The sequence below is a fragment of the Denticeps clupeoides genome, chromosome 1 (assembly GCF_900700375.1).
Source record: "Denticeps clupeoides chromosome 1, fDenClu1.1, whole genome shotgun sequence".
In the NCBI taxonomy this organism is placed as follows: Eukaryota; Metazoa; Chordata; class Actinopteri; order Clupeiformes; family Denticipitidae; genus Denticeps; species Denticeps clupeoides.
Window position 1 is genome coordinate 27542658 of NC_041707.1, and position 27853 is coordinate 27570510.

A 27853-nucleotide genomic window follows, 5' to 3' on the forward strand; every position below is an offset into this window, starting at 1 on the left:
AAGCGGAGGGAGACAATGACGGCGTTGTCAATTTCTTTTTTTGGATGCACTGTCTACTGTTTATTGTTAGCATTCACGCCTTTACTCACCTCCAAATAGAGAGCCTTTCCATGTTTTTCCAGAAATAAGTTGAATAGGACGAGCTGAAAAATCTTCCATGTCAGTCCAGCCCACAAGAACACTCACACCCCAGCCCTTAACACAGGACTCCAATGCACTGCGCTAAAATGGGAGAAATTACACAACAAGAAGTAAAAAGAATTGAAAAAAATACAATGTACTGCAACAAACACACATTCTTAAGACCATTGTGACCTACCATCACAGCGACATTCCCCACACACTCCAAAGAAAAGTCCACCCCTCCATTTGTCAGCTCATGCAACACTTGGCTGATAGGCTTGGAGTGTGCAGATGGGTTCACAAACTCAGTAGCACCAAACACTTTTGCTTTCTCAAACTTCTTCTCATTGATGTCAACAGCAATGATCCTGGAAGCACCTGCATTCTTACAGCCCATCACTGCAGCAAGTCCAACGGCACCCAAACCAAATACTGCACACACAGACCCAGGAGTGACCTTTAAACAAACAACATTAATGTTTTCATTGTTATTCAGCTGCTCTGAAGCAAAGAAAAGAATCTGCAGATATGGTTGGAAATTTCAGATGGTTGCGAACTGTTTAATAGAAAAGACTTTGAAAAGACTCACACAATTAAGCTTTGCATGTGTGTGTGTGTGTGTGTGTGTGTGTGTGTGTGTGTATGTGTGTGTGTGTGTGTGTGTGTGTGTGTGTGTGTGTGTGTGTGTGTGTGTGTGTGTGTGTGTGTGTATATATATATATATATATATATATATATATATATATATGGGAACACAAAAATACAACTTCCTAATGGCAGTCAGGCTACGTCTGCCAAGAACATGGAGGGCCCCACGCCATTACTGACCCACTGTTCTCCATGGCGTCTCCAGACTCCAGTCTGTCACATATGATCAGCGTGAGCCTGCTCTTATCTGTGAAGAGCAAAGGTGCCAGTGGCAAATGCCAAACGTGATGTATGGTCCCACCTGTGGACATGGGGTCCTCATACCACCCTCATACCATACCACCCTTGCATGTGATTATGATTATATTAAAATGTAATGCAATCAGCTGTGAATTTTGCTGTTGCCCATGCCAGAGGTCTGTGAGTTTTGGAATTTCAGTTCGATAAAAGCAAGAAAAAAAAATACCCCAAAATAGTTCCCATTGTCCACATTGAATTTTTCTTTGGGAACACTTCTATACATTGGGTTGCCACAGTGGGGCAAAAAGGTATTTAGCAGCCAACAATTCTGCAAGTTGTCCCACTTAAAAGGATGGCAGATGTCTGTAAGGTTCATCATAGGAACACAGACCTTGCTCATCGTTTTAGATGAGGCAGCTTGCACAATCGGTGGCTGCCAAATACTTTTTTGCTCCACTGTACATACCTGGGCAGTGTTGATGGCAGCTCCATATCCAGTAGGGATGCCACAGCCTAGTAAACAAACTCGGTCCAGTCTGGCATCCTCATGGATCTTTGCCACAGCAACCTGGTTCATAACTGTGTACTCTGAGAAAGTACTGGTACCCATGAACTGCAGAATCGCCTGTCCTCTGCAGGTAAAATGTGACTCTGCATCCGACATTGAAGCATAGCGTTCACTTGACCTATCCATTGGATGACAATCATTGATAATCAGTATCATATTTTCTATTGAATATGTCCATGTCTATAGATGTCCATGCTTATTGTATATATTCACTGATTAGCCTCAACCTGAAAACTAATAACGTGATTCACTGTATTTTCTGACATATAAGTTCACAAGGTGTTCTTTTTTGTCCATCAAATTTTCTCATGTCTGTACAAATGCCTCTATAAATTGCTGAATATCACAGATGCCATTGACAAAAGATAATCTGGGCTATTCATTGATCAGTGTATGGGTTGAGTGTAGACTAGATGTCAGAAAGGACACTTTTAAACTACAATTTTGAGTTTCACTGACTACCTGACTGTAAATCAGTGACCCCTCATATCTACTTAGAGTGCCCCCTAATAATGTGTGTTGCTGTGTACATTTGAATAAATACCAGCTTCGCTCGCAAAGGTTGGTTTTTGGACACCTGCAGAACCTGCACTCCCCACATTGAGAGATGAAGAGAGGGACAACTTTGTCACCTGAAATAAAGGTACTCTTGATAACCTTTACTAAATATATTCATCAGAAGCCAATTAAATAGTTTAAGTTCACAAAAGTAAAACATTTTTTGAGATCACTAAACACAGACATGAACTACTCTATGTTACCTGGTTTGAACTCGGTGACTCCAGGCCCCACACTTTCTACAATACCGGCACCCTCATGGCCTAGCACAGCAGGGAAACCATCTTTATGCTTTCCCTCAAACAAGTGGTACAGGTCCGTATGGCATACACCTGTGGCTATCACCTGTGTGCAGCAGAATTGGTAACATGCACTGAGTGTGTATACACTGTTGTTCGATTCTGTGTGTCTTACCTTGATGCGAAGTTCATTTTTCTGTGGCGGAGTCACCTCAATCTCTTCAATCACAAGGGGAGCATTGGGCTTCCATGCTACTGCAGCATGACATTTAATCACCTGCAACAATTTGGTATTATCTAAACTGAAACAAATATGTTATCTATTCTGTTACGCATAGGAAAGAAACATTGCAGCGATATTGGATATTGCAGGGAATACATCAAGATCAAAACCATGTTTATTTGCCAGGAATGTGATCAAACGCATACAAGGAACTGTTAGAAGGAAGAAGAATGCAGCAGGGCAGCGCTATTGCATTAATGTGGACTTGCATTAGTTTGTTGTTTTTGTGCTAGCCAAGCTGACAGATGCCTGCAGGTTTGTTTTTAGTTAAGTATTATGTTTCCTTTGCTGGCCCTAGTGCCAGGTTTGTGTTTCATTGTGTTTGTCACAATAAATCATTTTTTGTACATAATAATAGTCCTCCTTTCCCCCTCTTCAGCCTTTATTTGTGGCAATGCAGCAGCCCACACCAGAACCACAGTAAAAATAAGCAGAGAAGATGAGTGGGTAAATCAAGCACCTCTGGTTGCAAAGGCGTGGGAGTGCTTGTTGTGGGTGTGGGACGAGCCAGGGCGAGAACACGGAAACCCATTTCCTTACCCGCTACTCATTTAGTGATCATAATTTGTGTGAAATATGTTAGTCAGAGAGGATTTCAGATAGGTTTTTTTTGTGTGGATAATGAGCTTTCTTTATTGACATTTAATTGTTTGTTTGTTATTACAGACACACCTATGGCTACATTTATTTATTTTTACATACAGGGAGTGCAGAATTATGAGGCAAGTTGAGACCATGTTCTCAATGAACCCAAAAAAACTCATATCAAAGCTGAATGTTTTTGAAAGTAGTTTTTAGTTTGTTTTTATTTTTAGCTATTTTAGGGGGATATCTGTGTGTGCAGGTGACTATTACTGTGCATAACTATTAGGCAACTTAACAAAAAACAAATATATACCCATTTCAATTATTTATTTTTACCAGTGAAACCAATATAACATCTCCACATTCACAAATATACATTTGACATTCAAAAACAAATCAGCAACCAATATAGCCACCTTTCTTTGCAAGGACACTCAAAAGTCTGCCATCCATGGATTCTGTCAGTGTTTTGATCTGTTCACCATCAACATTGCATGCAGCAGCAACCACAGCCTCCCAGACACTGTTCAGAGAGGTGTACTGTTTTCCCTCCTTGTAAATCTTACATTTGATGATGGACCACAGGTTCTCAATGGGGTTCAGATCAGGTGAACAAGGAGGCCATGTCATTAGTTTTTCTTCTTTTATACCCTTTCTTGCCAGCTACGCTGTGAAGTTCTTGGATGCGTGTGATGGAGCATTGTCCTGCATGAAAATCATGTTTTTCTTGAAGGATGCAGACTTCTTCCTGTACCACTGCTTGAAGAAGGTGTCTTCCAGAAACTGGCAGTAGGACTGGGAGTTGAGCTTGACTCCATCCTCAACCCGAAAAGACCCCACAAGCTCATCTTTGATGATACCAGCCCAAACCAGTACTCCACCTCCACCTTGCTGGCGTCTGAGTCGGACTGGAGCTCTCTGCCCTTTACCAATCCAGCCACGGGCCCATCCATCTGGCCCGTCAAGACTCACTCTCATTTCATCAGTCCATAAAACCTTGAAAAATCAGTCTTGAGATATTTCTTGGCCCAGTCTTGACATTTCAGCTTGTGTGTCTTGTTCAGTGGTGGTCGTCTTTCAGCCTTTCTTACCTTGGCCATGTCTCTGAGTATTGCACACCTTGTGCTTTTGGGCACTCCAGTGATGTTGCAGCTCTGAAATATGGCCAAACTGGTGGCAAGTGGCATCTTGGCAGCTGCACGCTTGACTTTTCTCAGTTCATGTGCAGTTATTTTGCGCCTTGGTTTTTCCACATGCTTCTTGCGACCCTGTTGACTATTTTGAATGAAACGCTTGATTGTTCGATGATCACGCTTCAGAAGCTTTGCAATTTTAAGAGATATCTCACTATTTTTTACTTTTCTGAGCCTGTCAAGTCCTTCTTTTGACCCATTTTGCCAAAGGAAAGGAAGCTGCCTAATAATCATGCACACCTGATATAGGGTGTTCATGTCATTAGACCACACCCCTTCTCATTACAGACTCATATACAGCTTGGAGTAAGACAACATGCATGAAGAGGATGATGTGGACAAAATAATCATTTGCCTAATAATTCTGCACTCCCTGTATGGTCATATTTCACTTTCATGTACCTTTTTGTGTAAATGTGCAACATTCTTTAGCTGTACACATTCAGGATAAATTAAATCACTGTTTAAAGTTACATTGTAGGTTAAACAATGAAATTGACCAGCTCAAATAAGAGCAATGACATTAATCATATTCATCCATGGCAGATCTTGCGCTGTTGTCAAATGGCAATTAAGATACATTTCTCAGTCGCAAACAGTCCACAATGAGTACTGCTTGAGCTGTAGCATGCTATGTCAAGTGTTGTTTCTCCTGACAAACAATACATTTTTATAATTAGTCCTGACAAAGTTTAAAACATAAAATCATTCCAATTTTCAGAAAACAGACATCCCAATATATGGGTCAAAAAGGAATCAACCTAATACTTTTAAGTAGTTAGTCACATCTGAACTTCTGAACACATCTGCATCATTGTAACTCTGCTGGAGTTCACTGCATTGATCTGATTCATATATGCAATTTATCATCAAAAGTTCTCTTACACAAAACCCATTTGACTCAACAGAGTTTATATATTTAACTGTTTAAATGTTTGAGTGATTACCATTCCAAGGCCATTTTTTCCCTTTCTATTTTTCTCTCTCCTGGAGTTTTCTTGGATGGAGTTTTTCCTTGTGTGCAGAAGCCCATTGAGACATACTGTATGTGATTATGGGCTATATAAGAAAAAAATGTTGTTGTTGTTCACCTTCTGCATTTAGATAAGTGAGTGAAAGTGAAGTGACTGTCATTGTGAAACACTGCAGCACAGCACACGGTGCACACAACGAAATGTGTCCTGTGCATTTAGCTCATCACCCTTGAAGAACAGTGGACAGCCATGTGGGGACGATGTTTTACTCAGTGGCACCATGGCGGCTCAGCATTCAAACCGGCAGCCTTCCAATTACGGGTCTGCTTCCTTACCCACTAGGTTACCACTGCACTGATAAATATAGTACAATAGGACTGTGGTATAAATAGTATATTATATAAATTTGGCCAATGGAAGAGATTTTGATTAAACTGTACTGCTCTACTGCAGGAATTTCCGCTCCTCGTGAAAATTATGTATTCATGCATCAAATGTGAAAACCACGCCCACTGGCACCACCAGACTTTTTTTGGACAATGGTGAGAGCACGGTAAAGCAGTTTAAAAACGTTAGTCACACTGGGGCAAGAATCTTCAGACCCAAGTGTGCAATGTGTAAAACAAAGCACACAAAGCACTAATATGAACACAAAAACATAGAAGTACAGAGGTGATGACCTCCACAATATTTGCCTTGTATTAGGGACAGCAACACTGTCTACAATAGATGGTGATTTATGAAGAAATACTCCTTCCTCATACGCCAAGTCAGTCTCCGAGCACAAGCATCAGAAAAAAAGTTGGCCAGCAGACATCCATAATGCAGGAATTTTCTAAAAAATGCAAAAAGAGTCTGCCGTGGACCAAAGTTACAGATTCTATTACAGTATTCCTATGCAAGGACATGTTGCATTTTCAAACATGTGACAGAAGTGGATTTAAAGGCATGATTAAAGTTAAATGTGGTACCTAGCTGCACTTATTTTAGTGAAGTAAGCAAGCTGTGAACAGATTTTTATATCCTGTGTGATTCTTTTTGATAACTGAAACAAAATGGGAAGCCATCAAAATTACATATTTTGAGGGGGAATGAAAATTATAAATTACACTAAATATTGAGTTATCAATTTGAATTTTGATGCTACATAACATAAGTGTGTGGGAATGGTAATTTGCTCAGTGGCACCTTGACAGTTCGAGATTCGAAACAGCAACCTTCTGATTACGGGTCCACTTCCTTACCCGCTATATGCCCACTGCCCTAATAGCCAGTGATCCAAGTAACCTTAAGTAAACTCAACTTGAATAAATGTGTTCATTCAACAATGTTTCAGTGATTTTTTTGGGCAACCGTTATTTGGGTTTATCATGCTGCATTGGTCAACTCCTCATTATTCAATGGATTACTTACAATTGGTCAATCATTCACAAATCACAAGGAGCCAAACATAGAGTGCGGTATATGTTTTCGATGCAGTATAAGTTTTGGCAGTGGTTGGCCTAGCAGGTAAGGAAATGAACCCATAATCGGAAGGTTGCCAGTTCGAATTCAGAACCACCAAGGTGCCACTGATCACGGTGACAATGACAATCACTTCACTTTTGCTTTTCACTAAGGCAACTTTTATCTTCTATCTAATGATGATTTTTGTTGTCTTTTGGCAGAAATTACAATTATTATTAGTATTTATCATAGATCACATGTATACAAAGCAGTAACAAAAGCATTTGTAATCACTATTGCATACTACAAAAATAAGCAACTGCAATAAACTGAACTTGTTTTTAATTGCACATGGTACATTATCAGGCATTTCTCTTTGAATAATAGAAAATATAATAATAGAAAAAATAGATGCAAGTATATCTAAAGTTTTCCGGCTCATCTTTTTACCATCCTTCCTAGCTTTTTCAACCAACAGATAGAGCCTTGTCAAATGGGGTCAGATCCTCCTTTAAACAAAGCCTCTAGGAATTTAAATATTTACTCTTCTTAGTACACCAGATCTCTGGCTTTGTGTGTAGACATTTTTGGAAAAATGTAAGGATCAATAAATGACAAATATAGTTGTCTGATATGTTTGCACATCTCTGTTATTTCCGCCAGTTTTTTGTACCTTATTCCATAATAACAAGATGGAATATAATGAATAAGGTGTTTCACAAATAATCCAAAAACACTGCCATGCTATGTGCAGGAGAGCACTGCAAATATGTTCATGCTATTTACATACAGAAGAAAAAGGTAAAAGGCTGATTAAAGCAAATGTTACATTACCTTTCCTGCCATGGCCATGTCTGCTCTGTGCCACTCAGTAAAGAATTTCCACCTGAACCTTCTTGCACTGCTTTAAATACTGCAGCTATGTGAGTGAATAAAAGTAGGAGGATGTTGTTATTCACCTTGCTATTGGATAAGAGCATGACATGTGGTGTGTGCAAATGACACGTCTGCATAACACAACTGCTGTGTGCTTCCCTACAGTGTGGCATTTGTCTGTGTGCCGTGTGCAGCACACAGTCTTTCTGCATTGGCAGTATATACTTTTACATTTAAGGCATTTGGCAGACGCCCTTATCCAGAGTGACTTACAACGTGCTTTCAAATTACCATCGATGAAGTGGTCAGGTCTGGTTCATTAGGACCCCTAACGATTAATACAATCTTTTTATTCACTCTGTTGTAGTTTCTAAGTTAGCATTCATGTAATGTTAATAGATCAAAAATATGAAATTAATATTTTTAATGTCTTATGCATTTCCTATACACAGATTTTTTGTAAATGTAATGTTGATGACATGATGTTACAATAACCTTACAATTATCTTTTTATTTTTTAGGAGTTCCCTTTCTGAATCACTCTTTCTCAAGGTTTTTTCCTTATGTGTAAAAAGTGGAAAGTGTGGGGTTGTGAACTGTAGGGCCTCTCAAAGCCCTTTGAGACATTCTGATTTTGGGCAAAATAAGAATCAGCAAGGGTATCATCATCAGTTATGCATCTGTCATAACACTCATTCAGCATCAATCTCATGCTTACCCAACAAATTTATACACATTATAGTTTAATTATATGTTCACATGTTAATTAAAAGCTCCTAAGGTAAATTACATTATGACCACTGAAAACCTTCGCAATAGGCCACATTTTGTTTTGTTAAAAAAAAAGTAAGTAAAATATAGAAATATACATATTAAATATTACAATTATTTTTATATTTACATCTCAGGCACAGTAGTGGTTTTTGGGCAAGCAAGACCCACTATGAGGAACATAATATGGATTGATTGTGCAAAAGAAGCAACTACTCTTCATTCCTTCCATCCTTTTTCATTTCAACACCATATGTCATTCACAGAAATAAATATTAGTTACACAATCCAATTCTGATTGCATAAGATAACTTGGCAGTCAAAAATCCCTGTTGCTCCACTTTCTTTCTGAGAGACTCCACCTTCATCTACTATGTCCTGGTATGAACTTGCACATATGTTGCCTGGGCAAACCAGACTAATTAACTTGATATTTTCATATTTACAAGCCAACTACCACAAGGGAACCTGAACAGAACCTGGCAATGATATCATAATACTGATATCATAATCATATTCTTTGACTAAGAGCCACATAGATTTAACCGGATTTAAACAAAATAAATCTGAACTCCGGAATTACGAATTGTTTTATCAGTGATTTTTTTTTTTTTAACATGTTTGTGTAATTTCCCCCATCACCCGAAGAACACAATCACCACAGAGAAACATGTTTTTCAGCAGCAGGAACTGGGAAACTGGTCAAAGACAAAGGGAGAATGGATAGTGCTAAATACAATGCTAATTCTTGAGCAAAACCTGGATCAGTCTATCTTTGATCTAAGAATGGGATGGAGGTTCAGCTTCCAGCATGACAAATTGACTTGAAGCATACTGCTAAAACAACATTCATGTGGTTGAAGAGAAAACATATAAAATGTGTTACAACAACCGTGTCAAAGCTGGAGCAGTCTGGCCTTGATGAATTGGCAAAGATCCCAGTGACAAGATGTGGCAACTTCATAGAGACTTATCTAAAGCAAGTTGCAGCTGTAACAGGGGTTGTGAGGCACATTTTGTTTTGTTAAAAAAAAAGTAAGTAAAATATAGAAATATACATATTAAATATTACAATTATTTTTATATTTACATCTCAGGCACAGTAGTGGTTTTTGGGCAAGCAAGACCCACTATGAGGAACATAATATGGATTGATTGTGCAAAAGAAGCAACTACTCTTCATTCCTTCCATCCTTTTTCATTTCAACACCATATGTCATTCACAGAAATAAATATTAGTTACACAATCCAATTCTGATTGCATAAGATAACTTGGCAGTCAAAAATCCCTGTTGCTCCACTTTCTTTCTGAGAGACTCCACCTTCATCTACTATGTCCTGGTATGAACTTGCACATATGTTGCCTGGGCAAACCAGACTAATTAACTTGATATTTTCATATTTACAAGCCAACTACCACAAGGGAACCTGAACAGAACCTGGCAATGCTATACTGATATCATAATCATATTCTTTGACTAAGAGCCACATAGATTTAACTAAATAAATCTGAACTCCGGAATTACGAATTGTTTTATCAGTGATTTTTTTTTTTTTTAACATGTTTGTGTAATTTCCCCCATCACCCGAAGAACACAATCACCACAGAGAAACATGTTTTTCAGCAGCAGGAACTGGGAAACTGGTCAAAGACAAAGGGAGAATGGATAGTGCTAAATACAATGCTAATTCTTGAGCAAAACCTGGATCAGTCTGTCTTTGATCTAAGAATGGGATGGAGGTTCAGCTTCCAGCATGACAAATTGACTTGAAGCATACTGCTAAAACAACATTCAAGTGGTTGAAGAGAAAACATATAAAATGTGTTACAACAACCGTGTCAAAGCTGGAGCAGTCTGGCCTTGATGAATTGGCAAAGATCCCAGTGACAAGATGTGGCAACTTCATAGAGACTTATCTAAAGCAAGTTGCAGCTGTAACAGGGGTTGTGAGGCAAAAAAAAACATGAAAAATGCAAACGGGGTGAAAGTACAACAACTTTACACATTATAATGGCTCCCTCCCTCCCGTGTGACAATCAAGGCTACAGCTATTCTTCTAACATCAGCAGTCATTATTTTATATGTCCAACATGTTCACGGTCTGCACACTGACTGAGATCTAAAATTAAAACATGGGTGCTCTGCCATGAGGGCTCTACAGTCTCTCATCTTCCTATTTCCCTTCATTCAAATTCAATCTCTGGTCTCAGGTACAAAAAGTGTGTTTTTTTTTTGTTTTTTTTTTACTACGGGTGAATAAGATTTACAATGCGAAAAACTGGATTTCATAAGAAACTGTTAGTCAAATTTGAGAGCGCAAACTTAATTGGTCTTATTCTGATCATTCTATGGAGAAGAAGCAACTACACTTCATTCCTTCCATATTTCAACACCATTTACAGAAATAGTTACACAATCCAATTTTGACTGCATGCTAAATCTTAGTCATAAATTTGTATTGCTTCACTTTATGAGAGACAGTACTTTCATTGTCGTTCTATGAACATTTTGCACATTTTACCAGCACAAACCAAACTTGTTAACTTGATATTTCATGAAAGTCTTTTATGAAATATCAAGTTAACAAGTTTTATAAGAAAAAAAAACTAGTCCTGATGCCACTCCTTTGATATCTTGGCTGTGTGCTTATGGTTGTTGTCCTGCTGTAAAATGAACAGTAACCCCAGAGTTCACGAGCAATCTGGAGCAGGTTATCATCCTGGATGTCTCTGTACAATGCTGCAGTTATCTTTTCCTCCGTCCCGAATATCCCCCAGTTCCTAAAACTGATAAACATTCCTATGACATAATGCTGCTTCATTGTAATGATTGTATTGGCCGGGTGATGAGTGGTGCCTGGTTTCCTCCAAACATTACACCTGGCATTCACACCAAAGACCAGAGAATTTTGTTTGTCATGGGCTGAGTCTTTCAGGTGCCTTTATACGATACAGGAGTGAGTGGTGGATCGTGCCACTTTACGATACAGGAGTGAGTGGTGGATTGCTGTAGATATGTTCTTCTAGAAGGTTCTGTCTACAGAGCTCTGACAGTGATCATAGAGTTCTTGGTCACCTCCCTCCGAGTAAACCCTGCTTTTTTTGTGCCATGAACTGTCAACTATGGCACCTTATATAGAGAGGTGTGGGCTTTCCAAATGATGTCCAGTTTTTTTTTCACAGGTTGACTCCAATTAATCTAAAGGATGATCAGGGGAAACATGATGCACCGGAGTTCAATTTTGAGCTTCATGATAAAGTGTATGTCCTTTTTTTATTTTATTAATGTGCCAAAAGCTCAAAGTAAACTTTGAATTATCAATATGGGGGGTTGTGTGTAGAATTCTGAGGGAAAAAAAATTTAATCCATTTTGAAATAAGGCTGTCTCATAACAAATTGTGGAAAGAGGGAGGCACTGTGAATACTTTCCGGATTTACTGACATCACAAACCTTGTGCATTACACAATTAAACTTTAAAACTAAGCATGCATTTGCACAATAAGGTTGTGGTTGATAAATATGATCCATTCAAGTTATTCATTATCAATAATATCAAATGGTAAAATATATATATGTGTATAGCATTATTCGGAAGCACGCAGCGGAATTTGAATTGAAAAAAACCTATTCAACCTTACATTTTAGGACAACATATATAAAAATCCCTGTGCAAATTACATTTTAAGACTTTTTAAGACCCCTTTAAATTAAATTTAAGACCCACATCACACCTTTCCTGGCATATGAAGGGGTCAAGCCCTGCAAAGCTGCCAATGTAAATATTGGTAGATTTGTATTTTGGCACCAACTGGCCGCAGAAAGGGTAAGATTAAGTTTTCTATATCAAGCTCAGTCACAGTTTATCAAAACCATGTGGAATTTGAGCAGGATGTTGTCTAGAAGTTCCTTTTGAAGCACTGATAAAGACTATGTAGAACAGTTACTTAATGCTGACATTTCAAACACGGCGTGTCCTTTTCTTCACGCAATTTAACCTTCATGTACCAAACCTTCTACACACATGTATCGTCTTAAGACAAGCACATTTCTGATTGACATTCCTGAGTTAAAATGCATTAGAAATTAATTTTATTTTTTATTTGTGTTTTCTCAGATCACAAACTTTTATGCTCCACACTTTACCACAACAAACACTTTTGACCTATTATTTTCACCTCTGAGGGGGTGGAGTTTCATTCTGGCTGTGAAGTTTTACTTCTTGAAGTGAAACCTTGAAAATATGACCACACATGAAAATGCCCTGTGGGACCCAATTCGCAAGAATGAGCATTGATATTAGTTTAAAATACTTGATGCTATGTTTTTTTATTCTGGGATTATGGGTGGCATGTCTGACAGTGTGGTCAAGCACCGTAAATAACGCTCGGAATGGGGGGAAAAAAAAAAATAAAAAATTTAAGACCTGTGAACAAATTAATTTAAGACTTTTTCAGGTTTTTAAGATCTCACGAGTACTCTGTCTTTTAGTCAATACACAAACTTTAAACTCTTTATAATATTGTGCTTTGCAATATTATATTGTTGATGTTCAAATTGCTTGTAGGATTGTGTCCTTCAATAATATGGTATTTTAGTTACAACAGATTTGTCTATTTTGTTTTCCCTTCAGACCCTCTCCTGAAGTATAGAGTATAAAAGTCGCTTCTACAGATGGTGATGAGTGGTAAATTTTAACTTGGTTAAACGAATAATGAAGACTATGTAGCATTACAAAATAATTGTAATTATCCAGTTCAGCAGAATATTGTGCATTATTCTTAGTATTGTACCACAATGTGTTCATTTTATTGATTAAATATGTTGATATGTCAGATGTGTCTGAAAATTTATTTGTACCTAATTTGTTTAGGTCTTTCTTAACTTTGTAAATTAAGTACTATTTACTAATAATATGCATGTGTTTTAACCCTATTTGGTTGAGCATTTATTAACTTTGAATGTAAGGTACTACTGACAAAAGGACAGAGGACACTAAGGAAATAAATCTGGAATTTATTTATGATCAGAGAGTCAAAGGGGTTTATTGAATTTATTTTATGTATGGATGCTCTGCCATGACAGCAGGATGGAATAGAAAGCAGGGCGCATGGGTTACCACATGGGTTACTGGGCAGTGGTGGCCTAGCGGTTAAGGAAGTGGCCCCGTAATCAGGAGGTTGCCGGTTCGAGCAAAGCACCGTCCCCACACACTGCTCCCCGGGCACCTGTCATGGCTGCCTACTGCTCACTCAGGGTGATTAGTTAAATGCAGAGGACAAATTTCACTGTGTGCACCGTGTGCTGTGCTGCTATCACTTTACTTTACCGCTTTCAAACAAATCCCTAGTCAATCGGTTGTTCACATTCATAATTGAGGCATCAACTGAGCTACAGAGAAAGAAAGGTCAGTTAACTGATTAACTGACAACTCTATATTAATGAATATGATCAATAATCAGATACATTCCTGGAGCCTGACATCACAGGAAACTTGGCTAAAGCTAAACATTCAGGGCTTTATTGGGACCACTCAAGGGCTAATGCAAGAGAAAGATCGAAGATGTGAACGTGCTAGCATGTCTGACAAAGGAAATGTAAAAATTGTTAGCTAAAGATAAAAGATCAGGGCAATATTTGGACCATGCAAGTGAAAAAACAAATAAAAAAAAACAATACAATACAAAAGATGTCAATTCCTACTAATTTACAACAGGTTTAGCCACTGTATTTCCTGCAATTGTTAATGTTAATCAATCCCGCACATTAACATTTGTGTATTTCAGATGTGTTTTAAATCACCATCTGAAGAGGATTAAGATGCCTGTTGACTGATTCTTTTTCTCTATTTGAACAATAGCACGTGTACACATTGAAAATTTTAATTAAGCTGGGCCTGCCCTAATTCTTCCAATTCTTTATTCACACAATTACCTAATTCATCATCAGGGATCTGTCCCATGAAATATTCTTGTGTGGCAGTTTGACAAAGAGCGAAGGGGCACCTTCATGTGAAGTTCAATGTACTGCTGTGAACTTGAACATATCTATTCATGTAAGACCAAACCCAGATACACATTACTGCAAACAGCAGGATGCAGTTTCATACAGTTTAAACACCTTCTACTGCAGTTTCACTACCTCAACATCTACAACTACATCTCATGCATATGAAACTACTAAAAACACAAATGAAAGTTCTGTCTCATTAAAACAAAATTTTTATTTTCTTAAAAGTTTAGATACAGTCAGAAATAATGCAAAGGGCAACTCAGCATTAAGTATGAACAGAAACAGAACTGTAGCACCAGGTAAGTACCCAAATGCAAATGCTACCTATGTCCTGCACTATACCATAGACATCTCAGCCAATGTGATATACAAAACTTAGATATTAAAAACAGTGTATTTAAAACACATTAGGCCTGTCCTCAATACATGGAACAGCATGTATAGTGTGGGGCTTTATCTGAAGCCAAAAACTGTGAAAACTGTATACTAAAAATTCTGATGGTGGCAGCTAAACAATAACGAGCACTCAAAGAATGACTATTGCGGGTGTATGGACCTGGGTGTACAGTTATGTTCTGAATTCTTAAGCAGACCTCCAGACATGACTTTAAATAGGAATCTCATGTCATTGGCCAAATATGCATTAAGGATGACTGCTTTAGCTAAGGTAAGTACATTAATGCTCTTCCACCATGCTTTGTACCTAAGTAAAATAAATGTGTAGAAATAGTTTGACCCCAGTTGTTTGCCTATGTCATGGTTACAGTGGAAAATCTTGTGGAATATTAAAAAATTAACCTTTTGTTGTGCGGCACTAATCATGCCTTCCCAAAACAAAGCAAAAGAATCCCAAATCACCACTGTGCCAAAAAAAAAAAACACCGTACAGGCCAGAGTGAGCTGCTATAGAACTGCACCCAAGGTTAATTCTTCACTATAGCTAAGGCCTGTCTGACATTTCACATTTGAGACAGGAAATGAGCACGACCACTGTCTTCCAGGCGAAAAGTAAGGATCTCACAGCCAGTTTCAGTCACCAAGAGTGTGTGCTCAAACTGGGCTGAGCGTTTCCCATCACGGGTTACTGCAGTCCAGCCATCCGGCCAGGTTTCATCTTGCCAGCCACCTTAACAGAAAGAAAAAGGGCTCAAAAACAAAAGGAAAGACTCTTGTGCCCACTCAGACAAATACATATGCATACAAGTCCTTCTGAATGAGTGCTCCTTACCTTCACAAATCATGGGTTCAATTGTGAACACATGACCGGGCTTCATAACACCAACAGCTTTATTCTCTGCAGAACAAAGATTTAAAGAAAAATTTAAATTTAACTTAATGCTTACCTCATTAGCAATCACAGTTTAACATTGTTGAGAGATGTCTATTTACAAAAAGAAAAAAAGGACCCCTCCACACCTTGAAAAATAACCCCGGGGCATCCAAATAAAATTCAATTGTGCAGCCCTAGTTTTATCACCATCACAATTTCGTCCGTCACGATTTAATTAAGACAATAGTCGGCGATATATATACATTCAAATAATCAACCACCAGACGCTTCCAAAGCCATGACATCTGGGCTTTCCCAAATAGTTTAAAGGCATAGTAACCTTAGTGTATGCAAACTTTTGACTTTGAAGAAATATTTCTTTTACTATCACACATTATGTTGACATTTAGCAACTAGAAATTATTTTGGGAATCCGAACGGGCCTAAAACTGAAAGTGTTTTGTATAATTTAATATCAGACAGTAAGAAAATACAAGTTAAATGTCTTTTTATACAGTGTATGTAAACTTTGGTTTCAACCGTAGCAATTCATTAAACATACTTACTGGCATAGTGTGGGACATTGGGTGCTGTATGGAAAAGTTTGTGGATGCCATGTCCACAGTAGCTCCTCACCACAGAAAATCCACTGGCCTGTGCATGTTTCTGGATGATATTTCCTAGTTCCCTGTACCGAATACCTGGCTTCACTGAAAAACAGAGGAATGTTTTTTTTTTCTGCTGTATATACATCTTAAACATTATTTTTTGCTGTATATTTTTATTGTTATTCTGGATTAAGTTAAAAGTGTAAGATTATATACATTCAGCAAACCACATACCTGAGTCGATGGCTTGCATAAGGCATTCATAGGTTGATTGAACCAATCTTTTTGCGTCCTCATCCACCTCCCCAACAAAAAAGGTCTCATTTAAATCCCCATGGTATCCATTGTGGTACACAGTGATGTCTACTGCAAATGGAATGTGGGGTAGATATTCAATTTGTACATGAAATGGTCAGTTATATGCTTAATGAGTCACTTTGTAAATAGGACAAAGAATGTCTAAAGAGTGTACATACCATTAATTATATCCCCTTCCTGTAGGGCCCTGTGGTCAGGAATGCCATGACAGATAACCTCGTTGACTGAGGTACAGCAGGACTTAGGAAAGTTATAATAATTCAATGGAGAAGGGTAGCAGTCACGTTCAATGCAAGCCTGTAATGACAAAAGAATAACCGAAAACATTATGTGCTGCCAATCACAGGCATCATAGGTTACTGAAGATCTGGAGTGGTGTGCTGGTTTAAAAATCTCTAAAACTGTATTTGCATAATAAAGTCATGACTTAATTTACTGTTACTATTTTATAAATCTCATGAAGCTTAAAGGACAAAGGACAGAGAGAAGGACGTCTTTTCTTGCTCCTTGTTAAAAAGTTTAATGTGTTATGTAATGTGAGTGTTTAATGTCTGCTTAAATGAATACAGGTGCGTAATTTACTTCAGTGATGTTTACTGCACTAATGGCAGAATTAAGATGTCAGTGAAAGGGTACTTTATTGCCGGTTACAGAGGTTTGTGTTTGTAATGTACGTGCGTCATTACTGTTTGTTTATTGCCACCTGGTGGAGCTGTATTAACACTGGCACTTCTACAGTGATTATGTATGTGTTAACATATACTGAGTTTAGTTTACTCAAGGCCCTTTGGTCTTATGTTTCAGACCACACACCCACACATTAGAGTAGTGGAGAACTGGGAATACAACACTTCAGGGAGTGAGAGAAGTAACATCACTACCAGTGACATTCCAAGTGGACCTTCAAACACACTGATGGCCCTTCAAGCACATGTCACGTAGTTCACTCCTCCAAGATGGATTCAGTTCATGATTAAAAAGCCCAGGGCGGATGTACCAGACTATGCATTCTGCTTCCTGCCTGCTACGTCCTGCTGTGGTAGCAAGAGAAAGTTAAGTATGTTTCGGGGCAGTGGTGGCCTAGCGTTTAAGGAAGCGGCCCCGTAATCACAAGGTTGCCGGTTTGAATCCCAATCCACCAAAGTGCCACTGAGCAAAGCATCGTGCCCACACACTGCTCCCCAGGCGCCTGTCATGGCTGCCCACTGCTCACTGATGGTGATGGGTTAAAAGCAGAGGACACATTTCGTTGTGTGCACCATGTGCTGTGTATCACAATGATAATCACTTAACTTCAGTACAATAAAGTCATACTTATGAAGAGAAGATGATACAATATGCAGCAAGAGGCCGAGATGACTTCTGACGTCTAATAACTACCAATCATACTCACCGCCTCCACAGCAGTATGCTTCACCGAAGCAGGAATGGAGAATAAATTAATCTTTCCGAGTGTCCAGAGATCTACAACACGACATTATCATCTTACCGGGAGTTAAGAAAAACATGGCAATTTTTTTTGCGCTGAGCATACTGTAAATGCAGTGTGTTTGGTCTGAAAGCGGCTTTCTCCAATTAGCATAAAATTGGTCTGTGTTCAGTTTCCACTCGCCTGACGCCATGGACTGCTGAACCACACATTTTTTCTAGTGTTTGTACACATTTGCACGAAACATTAACTCTTGTATCTGAAAACATCATGTGACTATTTGTAGAAATAATCTTACCGGTGTGCTCTGCAGCCTTGTGTGCACACCGTGGTCAAAGTTGAAATTTGTTGAACTTTGACAGCTGCGCACTGTGATTCATTTTAGCGAGAACAGTAGAATCAAAGCATTAAAGCAGGCTAGTGTTTGGTTTGCCCATTCGAAACACAGACAGCGGGAATAGAGGAAAAAATGATGTTGCCAGTCTCTGAGTGTATAGAGATCTACAACACGACATTGTCTTCCCAGGGGTTTAGAAACCTTTTGCTTATATTTGTGCTGAGCATCGCGATGAGAGCCACGAGCTGTTTGAAAGGGAACGCAAACCTTAAATAGGAACGACACATAGTGCGTTAAGTCTGAAAGCGGTTTAACATGAAGAGAACAAAACTTTGTTTTACTGTGTGCCCTTTCAATTTTATTTGCCATTTGCCTGGTCCTGTTTTCACCATTTCGTTCGATTTCAATATATCGTTCAGCCCTACTTCATATTATGTTTTCAAATATAGTGCATATGAAAAGTATTCACAGCGTACAACATTTTACACAAATGTTAAAGCCTTGGATTAAATTCGTATTTCCCCTCAATTTTACACAAAACACCCCATAATGACATTTGAAGAAAAGTTTGAATTTTTGGTAAATTTATAAAAATGACAAAAAAGGTCTGAGACCCAAGTACGAAAGCTTCTGTCTTATAAGGGTTTAACAGAAGAAAGTTGGTAAGCATCCACTGTCTAATGTCCTTCAGATAATTCTCTATTCTGTTCAGCTGCTGCCTCTCATCTGGCATTGCTAATAGATACAACTGTGTGTCGTCAGCCACTTTTCAACCTGAATATTTTTTTCCCACCACTTTTCTATCTAAAAATCTTTTTCTACTACATGACCATTAGGGGGCTCCGTACACTGTCTGTGCTTTCACAGTGATGTGCCCACAGTTACACTATCTGTCTTTTACAGACACTGCCTCTTTTCACTTCACTCTCCCTAGTACTGTCTGCTCACAGCAACTGGCATCCAGACAGTGCCATACTCATGTCTAGAGTTAGCGGTATAAGGCAGGTCAACGTTAAGAATCATGATGCTACACTGCCGGGTTAGCACTATTAGCTCATACATGCATAGAGATTTTACATCACTACAGAAGAGAGAGATAGGCTGCAACATCTCCTTCTCGGACTGTGGCGCTCCTACCTGGCTCAACACCCCCTTCTCTTTCTCATCAGCTCACTGGGGATATCAGGCACTGAGCTAACAACTTATTCAGAGTGTAGAACTGGTATGTTTTCAGCTTCCAGAAACTGTACATATCCTTGCAATATGGGGCCATCACCTTTTACCTGTCATAAATCATAACTCAATATTACATTTAAGGCATTTGACAGACGCCCTTATCCAGAGCGAACGTCTGTGTGTGTGTCTATATATTATATAATAAAAAAAAAATTAAAAAAAAAGAGAGAGAGATGACTAAGTTTACTTTAACTGAGATTCTGGATAGTGGGTGGTAGCAGTCTAGTAGGTAACCTTTGCTATGAATCAAAAGGCCCAGGTTCAAAGCCCACTTACTACCATTGTGTCCCTGAGCAAGAGATCTAACCCTAATTTGCTCCAGGAGGACCGTCACTTTAATTACGGATTGCAAGTTGTTTTGGATAAGTGCCTGTGATAAATGCCATAAAATGTAAATGGATAGCAATGCAATGGATTTCAAAATACAGATCCTTTGTATTCAGATTGAGCAATCGTGCTCTGGAGAGCAGATCTGAATTGTGGTTGTGCAACATCATATTCCTACATTTAGTCCTACATAAATCACATGGATCATTTACAGTGTGTTTAAAAAACAAACAATCAGACCTTGCTGATGTTTCATGAAATGAAGAATCATGCAAAAAAAAAAAAAAAAAAAGCCAATGAAACCAAGTTTATGGGGAAAAGCTGAGAAGTTTCCAACATGATGTCTGCCCTGCAAATTCATTGGTCAGTTTTTAATCGTGCTTACAAGAAACCATTAATGATGTGCCAAACAAGATTTCCCTTTTCTTTGGATTTTGTGTGCTTTTTGTAAATGAGTGTTGCTTAATTACTTTGGATAAACAACTGTGCTCATTGAAGAGATAAGCCAGTTGCAGACCAAACGTGGCACTGTTCTCTAAAATCAATTGGCGTGCATGCATGAAATGTGATCTTTCACTGAGCAAAGCAAAGCTGGCAGCGGCACACGAAGTGGCCATCAGCACTGTGAGAAACCACTGCGGACAGAGCGGTCAAAGCAGAATTTTGTTGAATTCTGATCTATGCACCTTGTGACTGCTGCGTGACAAATAGAAACAAGGCATCGAAGCAGGCTGGTACCTGGTATAACCAACCAGGTAGTAGTAATTGTAAGTCAATTGTAGCGATTTAATTCAACCGTATTATCTTACCGCGACACTGCCAGGAAGGCGATATGCAGGAGAAAAAATGTTGGATGCTGTAGGCCTGCCAGATGTGTTTTGACAGCTCCGCTTTTCCCCTAGCAAACAAATGTATTAAGATCAAATCCCCTTCAATCCCATGGGAAAAATAAACCGATATAAAAGAGGATTGAATGGTTGAACTGGAAGACTGGGTCTCTGGGATGCTTTATGCTAAGTTTCAGGGTCGTAGCATTGTGGATGTGAGAACAAGTGAAGCAGCTCCATGTAAAGTCAATGTGGGAAATTAAAAAAAAAATAAATAAATAAAAAAATCGGAATGTTCAATTGCTTCCAAAAGGAGTAGCACACTTCTAAAATTACAGGTGTAAACTTCATGAAAGTATCTTAAAACACAAAGCAATGTATACAGAAAAACAAGGTTGAAAAAAAAAAATTAGATTGAAAATCCATCATAATAATGATAAAAGGATTAGCCAGCATAAAAAAGAGACAGAAAACTACAGTTTACCAGATGGACAGCATGATCAATCTCCTCTGTAGTCACACCAGGCTTCACCATCTTGGCAGCAACATCAAGTATTTCTCGAGCAAGCTATATGCACAAATACAAATATTTTTCAAAAGGACTCAGGGAATAAGAAATCTAAATAAACGTCAAAAAACCCATTAGTGAATCACAGTGCCTTATTCCAAAAGGGATTAAATTTTCCCCTAAAAATAAATAACTAAAAAATTTTAGGCAAATTTATGTATAAAAAACAAAACAAAAACAGAAAACACACGTACATAAGTATTTACAACTTTTGCAGCTTAATTGGAGGGAAAAAAACTGTTGAATAGACATGATTTGGAAAGGCACCACATCTACATAAAGTCCCACAGTTCATGTTAGAGTACAAACAAAGCATGAAGTCAAAGGAATTGTATGTAGACATCTGAGAGAGAAGGGCCTTAGTCAGAGAGGTGACCAAGAACCTGATGGTCACTTTGTCAAAGCTCCAGAGGTCTCTGTGGACAGAGGACAACCATGTCTCCTGTATTCCACCAATCAGGCCTATATGGTAGAGTCACCAGACGGAAGCCACTCCTTAGTAAAAGGCACATGACAGCCTGCCTGAAGTTTGCCAAAAGGCACCTTGAAGGACAATGAGAAACAAAATTCTCTGGTCTAATGAGACAAAGATTAAACTCAGACTAGGGCAATGATCTTTCAGCAGAAGCACACAACAAAGATATCAAAAGAGTGGTTGCAGGGCCCAGCCACTTGAATCCGATTGAACATCTCTGATGAGAGATCTTAAAATGGCTGTGCATCAATACCTCCCATCCAACCTGATTGAGCATGAGTGAGACTGGCCAAGGATGGGTATGCCAAACATGTTTTATCATATTAAAAAAAAAAATAATAATAAAAATAATTGCTGGCAAGGTTGAATAAAAAAAAAAAAGAGCAAAGGTTGTGAATACTTATCTGTGTTCTCAGTTTTTTTATTAAAAAAAATTGCCAAAATCTCAAGTAAACTTTTCTCGTTGTTATTATAAGGTGTTGTGTGTATAATGCATTTAATCCATTTTGTAATAAGGCTGTAACATAACAAAAAGGCTAAAAAGTGATGGGCTGTAAATACTTTCCGGAGGCACTGTATATAAAGATTCAAAAGACAAAAGACCTGCTTACCTTACACACAACCCTCATCCCCACAACGTCTTCAGGCGTGAGAATTCTAATCTGTGATGTGCCTTTAAGGGACTGCTCAGATTCAGACATACCTGGAAAAAAACAAAACTAATAAAATTTAATTCATGGCAGTGATTCTAAAAACACAAATATTTTTTACTTCCCATGGAAATCTGCAAATTATTAGCAAATTCTTACTTACACATTACATATTGTTTTAGAATGTAACCTGCTTAAACAGTGAAATTCATTCAACAACTCTGGCTGAAACAACGGCCCCATCTACGGACGTGCCAAATTCAAAGGTGAAGCTGTAAATAGTAATCAGCGAATAAATGTTAGTGTGTTAAGCCTCCTCCTGTTCAAGTTTGTGTTAGACACATATGGTTAAGTCAAGCACCAGCCTGTCACACACTTTTGCCATGGTCTTCAACTCTTGGACAGCTTGGTCCTACTGTCTACAAAGTCTGCATTCTGAACCAAAACAAAACATATGATTCATTGCAGAATGGCTTTTTTTCCCCAATGACAGCATGTCTGCAATGCATGAGTAGATACACTATGGAGCTGTGATGTGTACTCTCAATAGGTATGTTTGATCTCTTAATTTATTTTAGTTTCAGTAGAGTCATTCACCAGCCACTGTGACCATGTATTTCTTTGTGCAGGTCCCAAACCAAGGTAAATAAGGAGGATTGAGTCCAGAAGGGCATCCGGTATAGGTGAAAGAAGGGGGGGGGGGCACAAAAAATAACACAGTATTATATTGTTATTTTATGTGTTGATATTGTACCTTTACATGTACAGCAAATATCGATGCATACAAATTTGAGTATTTTATTTAGTGTGATTAGCAGCAGTAAGAGTCAGCATGCCACTAAAACCTCCACTCCTAAAGATGGCGCTGTATGTTTGGATACTTACCACTGCATTACATACAGAGTGAAATCACAAAGCACGACAGACCAGCGATTGTCATTATGCTCCTTCAACAACAAAATGATATATATATAACCATATAGTATGAACATAGGAATAAAGGAAATGAAATTTGCATTCTGTGTCGCGCATCTGTGAAATATTCAGGCAAACTCATTGCAGCAGGAAACATCCAGATACAGTACAGCACAAATTAAAGGCTATTGACACAAATATACACGGTTGATACAGTGTTCAGGTACATAGACAACACCCTGGAGCTGTGCGGTGTAGCGGCGCCCAGGATGTACAAGGGGTGGCCATTAAGTATAGTGGACTTAATTATAGCTTAGTTTACTAGGAATATTGTTATGCACATGCAAAAGAAAAAGAACCAAGCAGCAAGTCAAGAGCAAGTCAAAACATTAACTTCCGGTGTCCCTGTGTGCGAAGAATCTTCCATGCTTTACTGTGTAATCATATGTCAGACAGAGAACCTCATACGGATCAGGCAAATGACTGTAAAATTGACTGCTTGCCTCATCTGCATTATATCATAGCCTTCCCCTCAAGTGTGTACCTGATTAAATCTGGCACTTTAAAGTTCATGAAGTCAGATGTATTATTGAAAGTACCTCCATTTCCTCTTTCATGTTGAGTGTAATAGCTTTTAGAACTTGTTTACAATAAACTTCCAAAAAGGCATTTCACCTGAGTACGTTGAATATCTGCATTAAAATCTAAAAATTATAACACACATTTTTAGTCCAAACCATTTTAATGAGATGTAATCGATTACATTCTGCACTGCATCAATTATATAATTTCAACACCCCTATTTAAAATACTACAGTAACATTGTGGCAGTTATGCAGACGTGGAACCAATCGGGCACGTGCTATCGATTGGGTACTGACCGCGCGCATTGAAGTGCCCTGTACAAAAAGGCATTCTAGTCACCCACTGTTGTCATGTGACTCTCATTTTAATTCTGGGCTAAAGCATCAGTCAACTCCTGGACAGTTCGTGGTGCAACGTGGTGCAGGTGGATGGAGTGAAACACGATGTCCCAGATGTGCTCAATTGAGTTCAGGTCTGGAGAACAGGCAGGCCAGTCCATAGCATCAATGCCTTAAGCCTGCAGGAACTGCGTGGACACTCAAACCACGTGAGGTCTGGTAGTAGCCTAGTGGGTAAGACACTCGTCTGAACCAGGAGACCCAGGTTCAATCCCACTTATTACCATTGTGTCCCTGAGCAAGACACTTAAGGTTAAGTTGCTCCAGAGGGGTACTGTCCCTGTAACTAATGATTGTCGCTCTGGATAAGGGCGTCTGATAAATGCTGTAAATGGTCATTATCAGGTCTAGCATTGTCTTGCATTAGGAGGAACCCAAGGACAACCGCACCAGCACATGGTCTCACAAGGGCTCTGAGGATCTCATCTCAGTACCTTAAAAGCAGCCAGTCTACCTCTGGCAAGCACATGGAGGGCAGTGCGGCTCATCCCCCCCCAGAAAATGCCACTCCACCCCATTACTGACCCACTGTCAAACCAGCCATTCTGGAGGATGTTACAGGCAGCAGAACGGTTCTCCAAGGCATCTCCAGACTCTGTCTGTGAAAAACACAGGGCGCCAGTGGCAAATTTGCCAATATTAGTATTCTCTGGCAAATGCCAAACACCCCCCACCTGTAGATATCGAGCCCTCATACCTCATGGACTGAATGAGCAGACATATTGAAGGTCATTATGCAGGGCTCTGTTCACCCTGCTGACTCACAAATGTGCAACAATGATGGGTGGGTCTCATTATCAAGCTGAGTAAGCACAAGGACTGTGTGACTGGTGTAATCCAGTCCATTTGTGCACTCACTGCCAGATTGTGCAATAGATTAAACAGGCCCTGTAAACTCTAAATTGGACCAACAACACATCGACATCAAATGGCTTGTGAAGCAGCTTGTAAGTCACCAAAGCACCATGCAAGTGCATAGGGCGCTCAGTTTGTCAGCAATGTGCATGCTGAATTATGGGAACTGTAGTTTGTTCTAAGCACTTCATATCGCCGTGCCATACGAGCTCTGTATAAAGCAATCTCTCAGGAGATCTGTGGGTTTGACATGGCCTACAAAGTAAGGAAACTGACCTATAATTGGAAGGTTGCCAGTTCAAATCCCAAATCGCCAAGGTGCCACTGAGCAAAGTACCATCCCCGCACAGAAGTATCTTTGCACTGTTTTTCTTTGGAAATGGAATGTAAGGTGTTAGTAGCCTAGTGGGTAAGACACTCGCTTGTGAACCAGAAGACCCGGGTTCAAATCCCCACTTACTACCATTGTGTCCCTGAGCAAGACACTTAACCTTAAGTTGCTCCAGAGAGACTGTCCCTGTAACTACTGATTGTAAGTCGCTCTGGATAAGGGCGTCTGATAAATGCTGTAAAAATAAAATGTTCTTTGCACCTTATATTGCACTCATTTCATTGAACTGTTTAGAACTGTTTGTCTTTGTTTTGCTCGTCAAATGTTATTCTTGCACTGTTTGTTTCTCATGATTGCAAATGTTTACACAAATGTACTTTATGTCAGTCTAATTTTGTCTTAATGTTATATGTAGCACAGGGAGGGCCTCACCCAGAGAATGGTCAGCATAGTCAGGTCTTTGTATGTTCACTGGAACTGGCCTCATGGGAGTCTAAAAAAAATAAAATAAATAACAGCACACACTGATATTTAGACTGGTCAACAGATTAGTGTTAGGGAATGCATTGATATAGAGTACTGTCAGAGTACTGACCAATGCCTGCCATATAATAATAGTGGGGATGAACATTCTCACATGCCTCAAAGGGCCCGGGCTGTTTTGGTTAATGTTATGGCAAGTTTATAAGGTTTATTTATGAAACAGGATTCAGAACAAGCAGAAATGGAGTGTAATAAGATGTTCCACAGTACAAATACTGCTTGTCCAACACATACAATGTTAATAAAAGCCATATTTTTTAGCCATACATGCAGTAACTGCTAAAGTGGTGACTGCTATGGTGTTTCTGAAAGAAATAGTATTGTTTTATAGTAATTTGTTTTATGGTTGTATTAAGTAAATAAAAGATCAGTCAGTGTAATCAATAAGACACATACAACATGGTTAGAAAAAAAAAAATACAAACCTGTTACAAATTCTCACATTTTATAACCATTTACAACAATATGCTAAATTGTCAAATGATTTAATTGTATGAATGGGTTTAAAAAAAATCATGCTAAATAAAAACATACATGTATTTTAATGAAAACAAGCAAATTTAGTTCTGTACTTAATATTACCATTTTAAAAAATACATAGTCTATTTATTATTTACACATTATTATGCCACAATCTATGCTAAAATCTAGCTCTAATGGTAGCAGAGACAAAATGTACAATTTGCTTGATCAAATGGAGTAAAGCTTAGGTCTATTTAAGGATGGAATAGAAAACAAGAAACTTGGCAAACAGTATTTGAGTGCTGAGTCCCTCACCAAAGGGTAATGAGGTCGCAGTTTCCCTGTGTAGTGGTAGCCAGGCCAGGGGTCTGTATTAGTTCCTCTTGTCGCAAAGATTTTATGCTCATCATTTGCCTTGTCCTCCTCTACAGAGAGAAAGGACACAAACCATTCAATGCTATGTATTACATTTAATTTAAATTCAATTAAGTTCATGAAATTCAAAAGTTGCAGTAATGCCCATACTATCAAAGGCAGTCTTACTTGCTTTTTTGTGGAGCAATTTGTGAGTTATCCAACTGCCTTTGAAGCATTCCTGTAAAAAAAAAATTATTTATTAAGTGATTATTTAATAATACTAATAATAATTATTATTATATCCTGAGTGTCATCTAAAACGAGATCTTCCATATTCCAGATATTATGCCTCCATGACAAAAAAGGTTCGAAATCTAACAAACGAAGCACATCTAGCTTTTGACGACAAATACATCATACAAACACAATTAATCAGCAAGTAGTAAATTATCAAATGCGATTTCGCGAGTTGTCTTGAACTTTGTTAGCTCTCAAAAAGGTTCCGTGGATGTACTTTCCGTATATGTACTACAGAAAAGCAACCGCGTAGCTACAGCGGAAGGCCTAACCAAATCCAGCAACAATCTATTGACAACACTGCAACAATCTATTACACAAACACGTACCTGGGAACAGAAGTAAGAGCCTTGGATTCCGAGCTTAATACAAGTTGGACATTGAAGTTTCGCCTCTCTACTGCACTCGTCTGTTTCACATTGCCTCTTATCTACCGCCGCCATGCTACCGAAGTTCCACAAACAGGGCCGGGCAAGGCGCGTTGTCTCCTGTTTCCGGGAGGAAAAGAATAACCTATCAGAACACATGCTACCCAATTTGGACCGGAAA

General features: G+C 38.7%; 2 protein-coding genes across 7 annotated transcripts in view; both read right to left on the bottom strand.

Annotated features, from left to right (window-relative positions):
• LOC114763530 (alcohol dehydrogenase 1-like) overlaps window positions 1-7771 on the bottom strand; it is a 33757-nt gene extending 25986 nt beyond the window's left edge. For 5 of the 6 annotated variants that reach the window (XM_028953653.1, XM_028953576.1, XM_028953315.1 and 2 more), the window contains exons 1-6: window positions 7692-7771; window positions 2341-2653; window positions 2124-2211; window positions 1478-1697; window positions 320-580; window positions 90-222 (exon numbers count right to left, since the gene is read on the bottom strand). In XM_028953653.1, the coding sequence (XP_028809486.1) occupies window positions 90-222; window positions 320-580; window positions 1478-1697; window positions 2124-2211; window positions 2341-2653; window positions 7692-7709 (1033 nt within the window). In that variant the 5' untranslated portion in view covers window positions 7710-7771. The remainder of the gene's footprint in view (window positions 1-89; window positions 223-319; window positions 581-1477; window positions 1698-2123; window positions 2212-2340; window positions 2654-7691) is intronic. The other variant, XM_028953447.1, reaches the window with a different exon arrangement.
• A 6936-nt stretch (window positions 7772-14707) lies between these two features.
• metap1 (methionyl aminopeptidase 1) lies at window positions 14708-27835 on the bottom strand. Its single transcript, XM_028992471.1, has 11 exons — window positions 27634-27835; window positions 27194-27245; window positions 26966-27075; window positions 26078-26138; window positions 22523-22614; window positions 21353-21436; window positions 16871-17009; window positions 16629-16760; window positions 16353-16496; window positions 15745-15810; window positions 14708-15642 (listed from the first exon to the last, which is right to left on the bottom strand). The coding sequence occupies exons 1-11, from the start codon at window positions 27829-27831 to the stop codon at window positions 15476-15478; spliced, it is 1245 nt and encodes a 414-aa protein (XP_028848304.1). The 5' UTR covers window positions 27832-27835; the 3' UTR covers window positions 14708-15475.
• Between the last annotated feature and the right edge of the window lie 18 nt (window positions 27836-27853).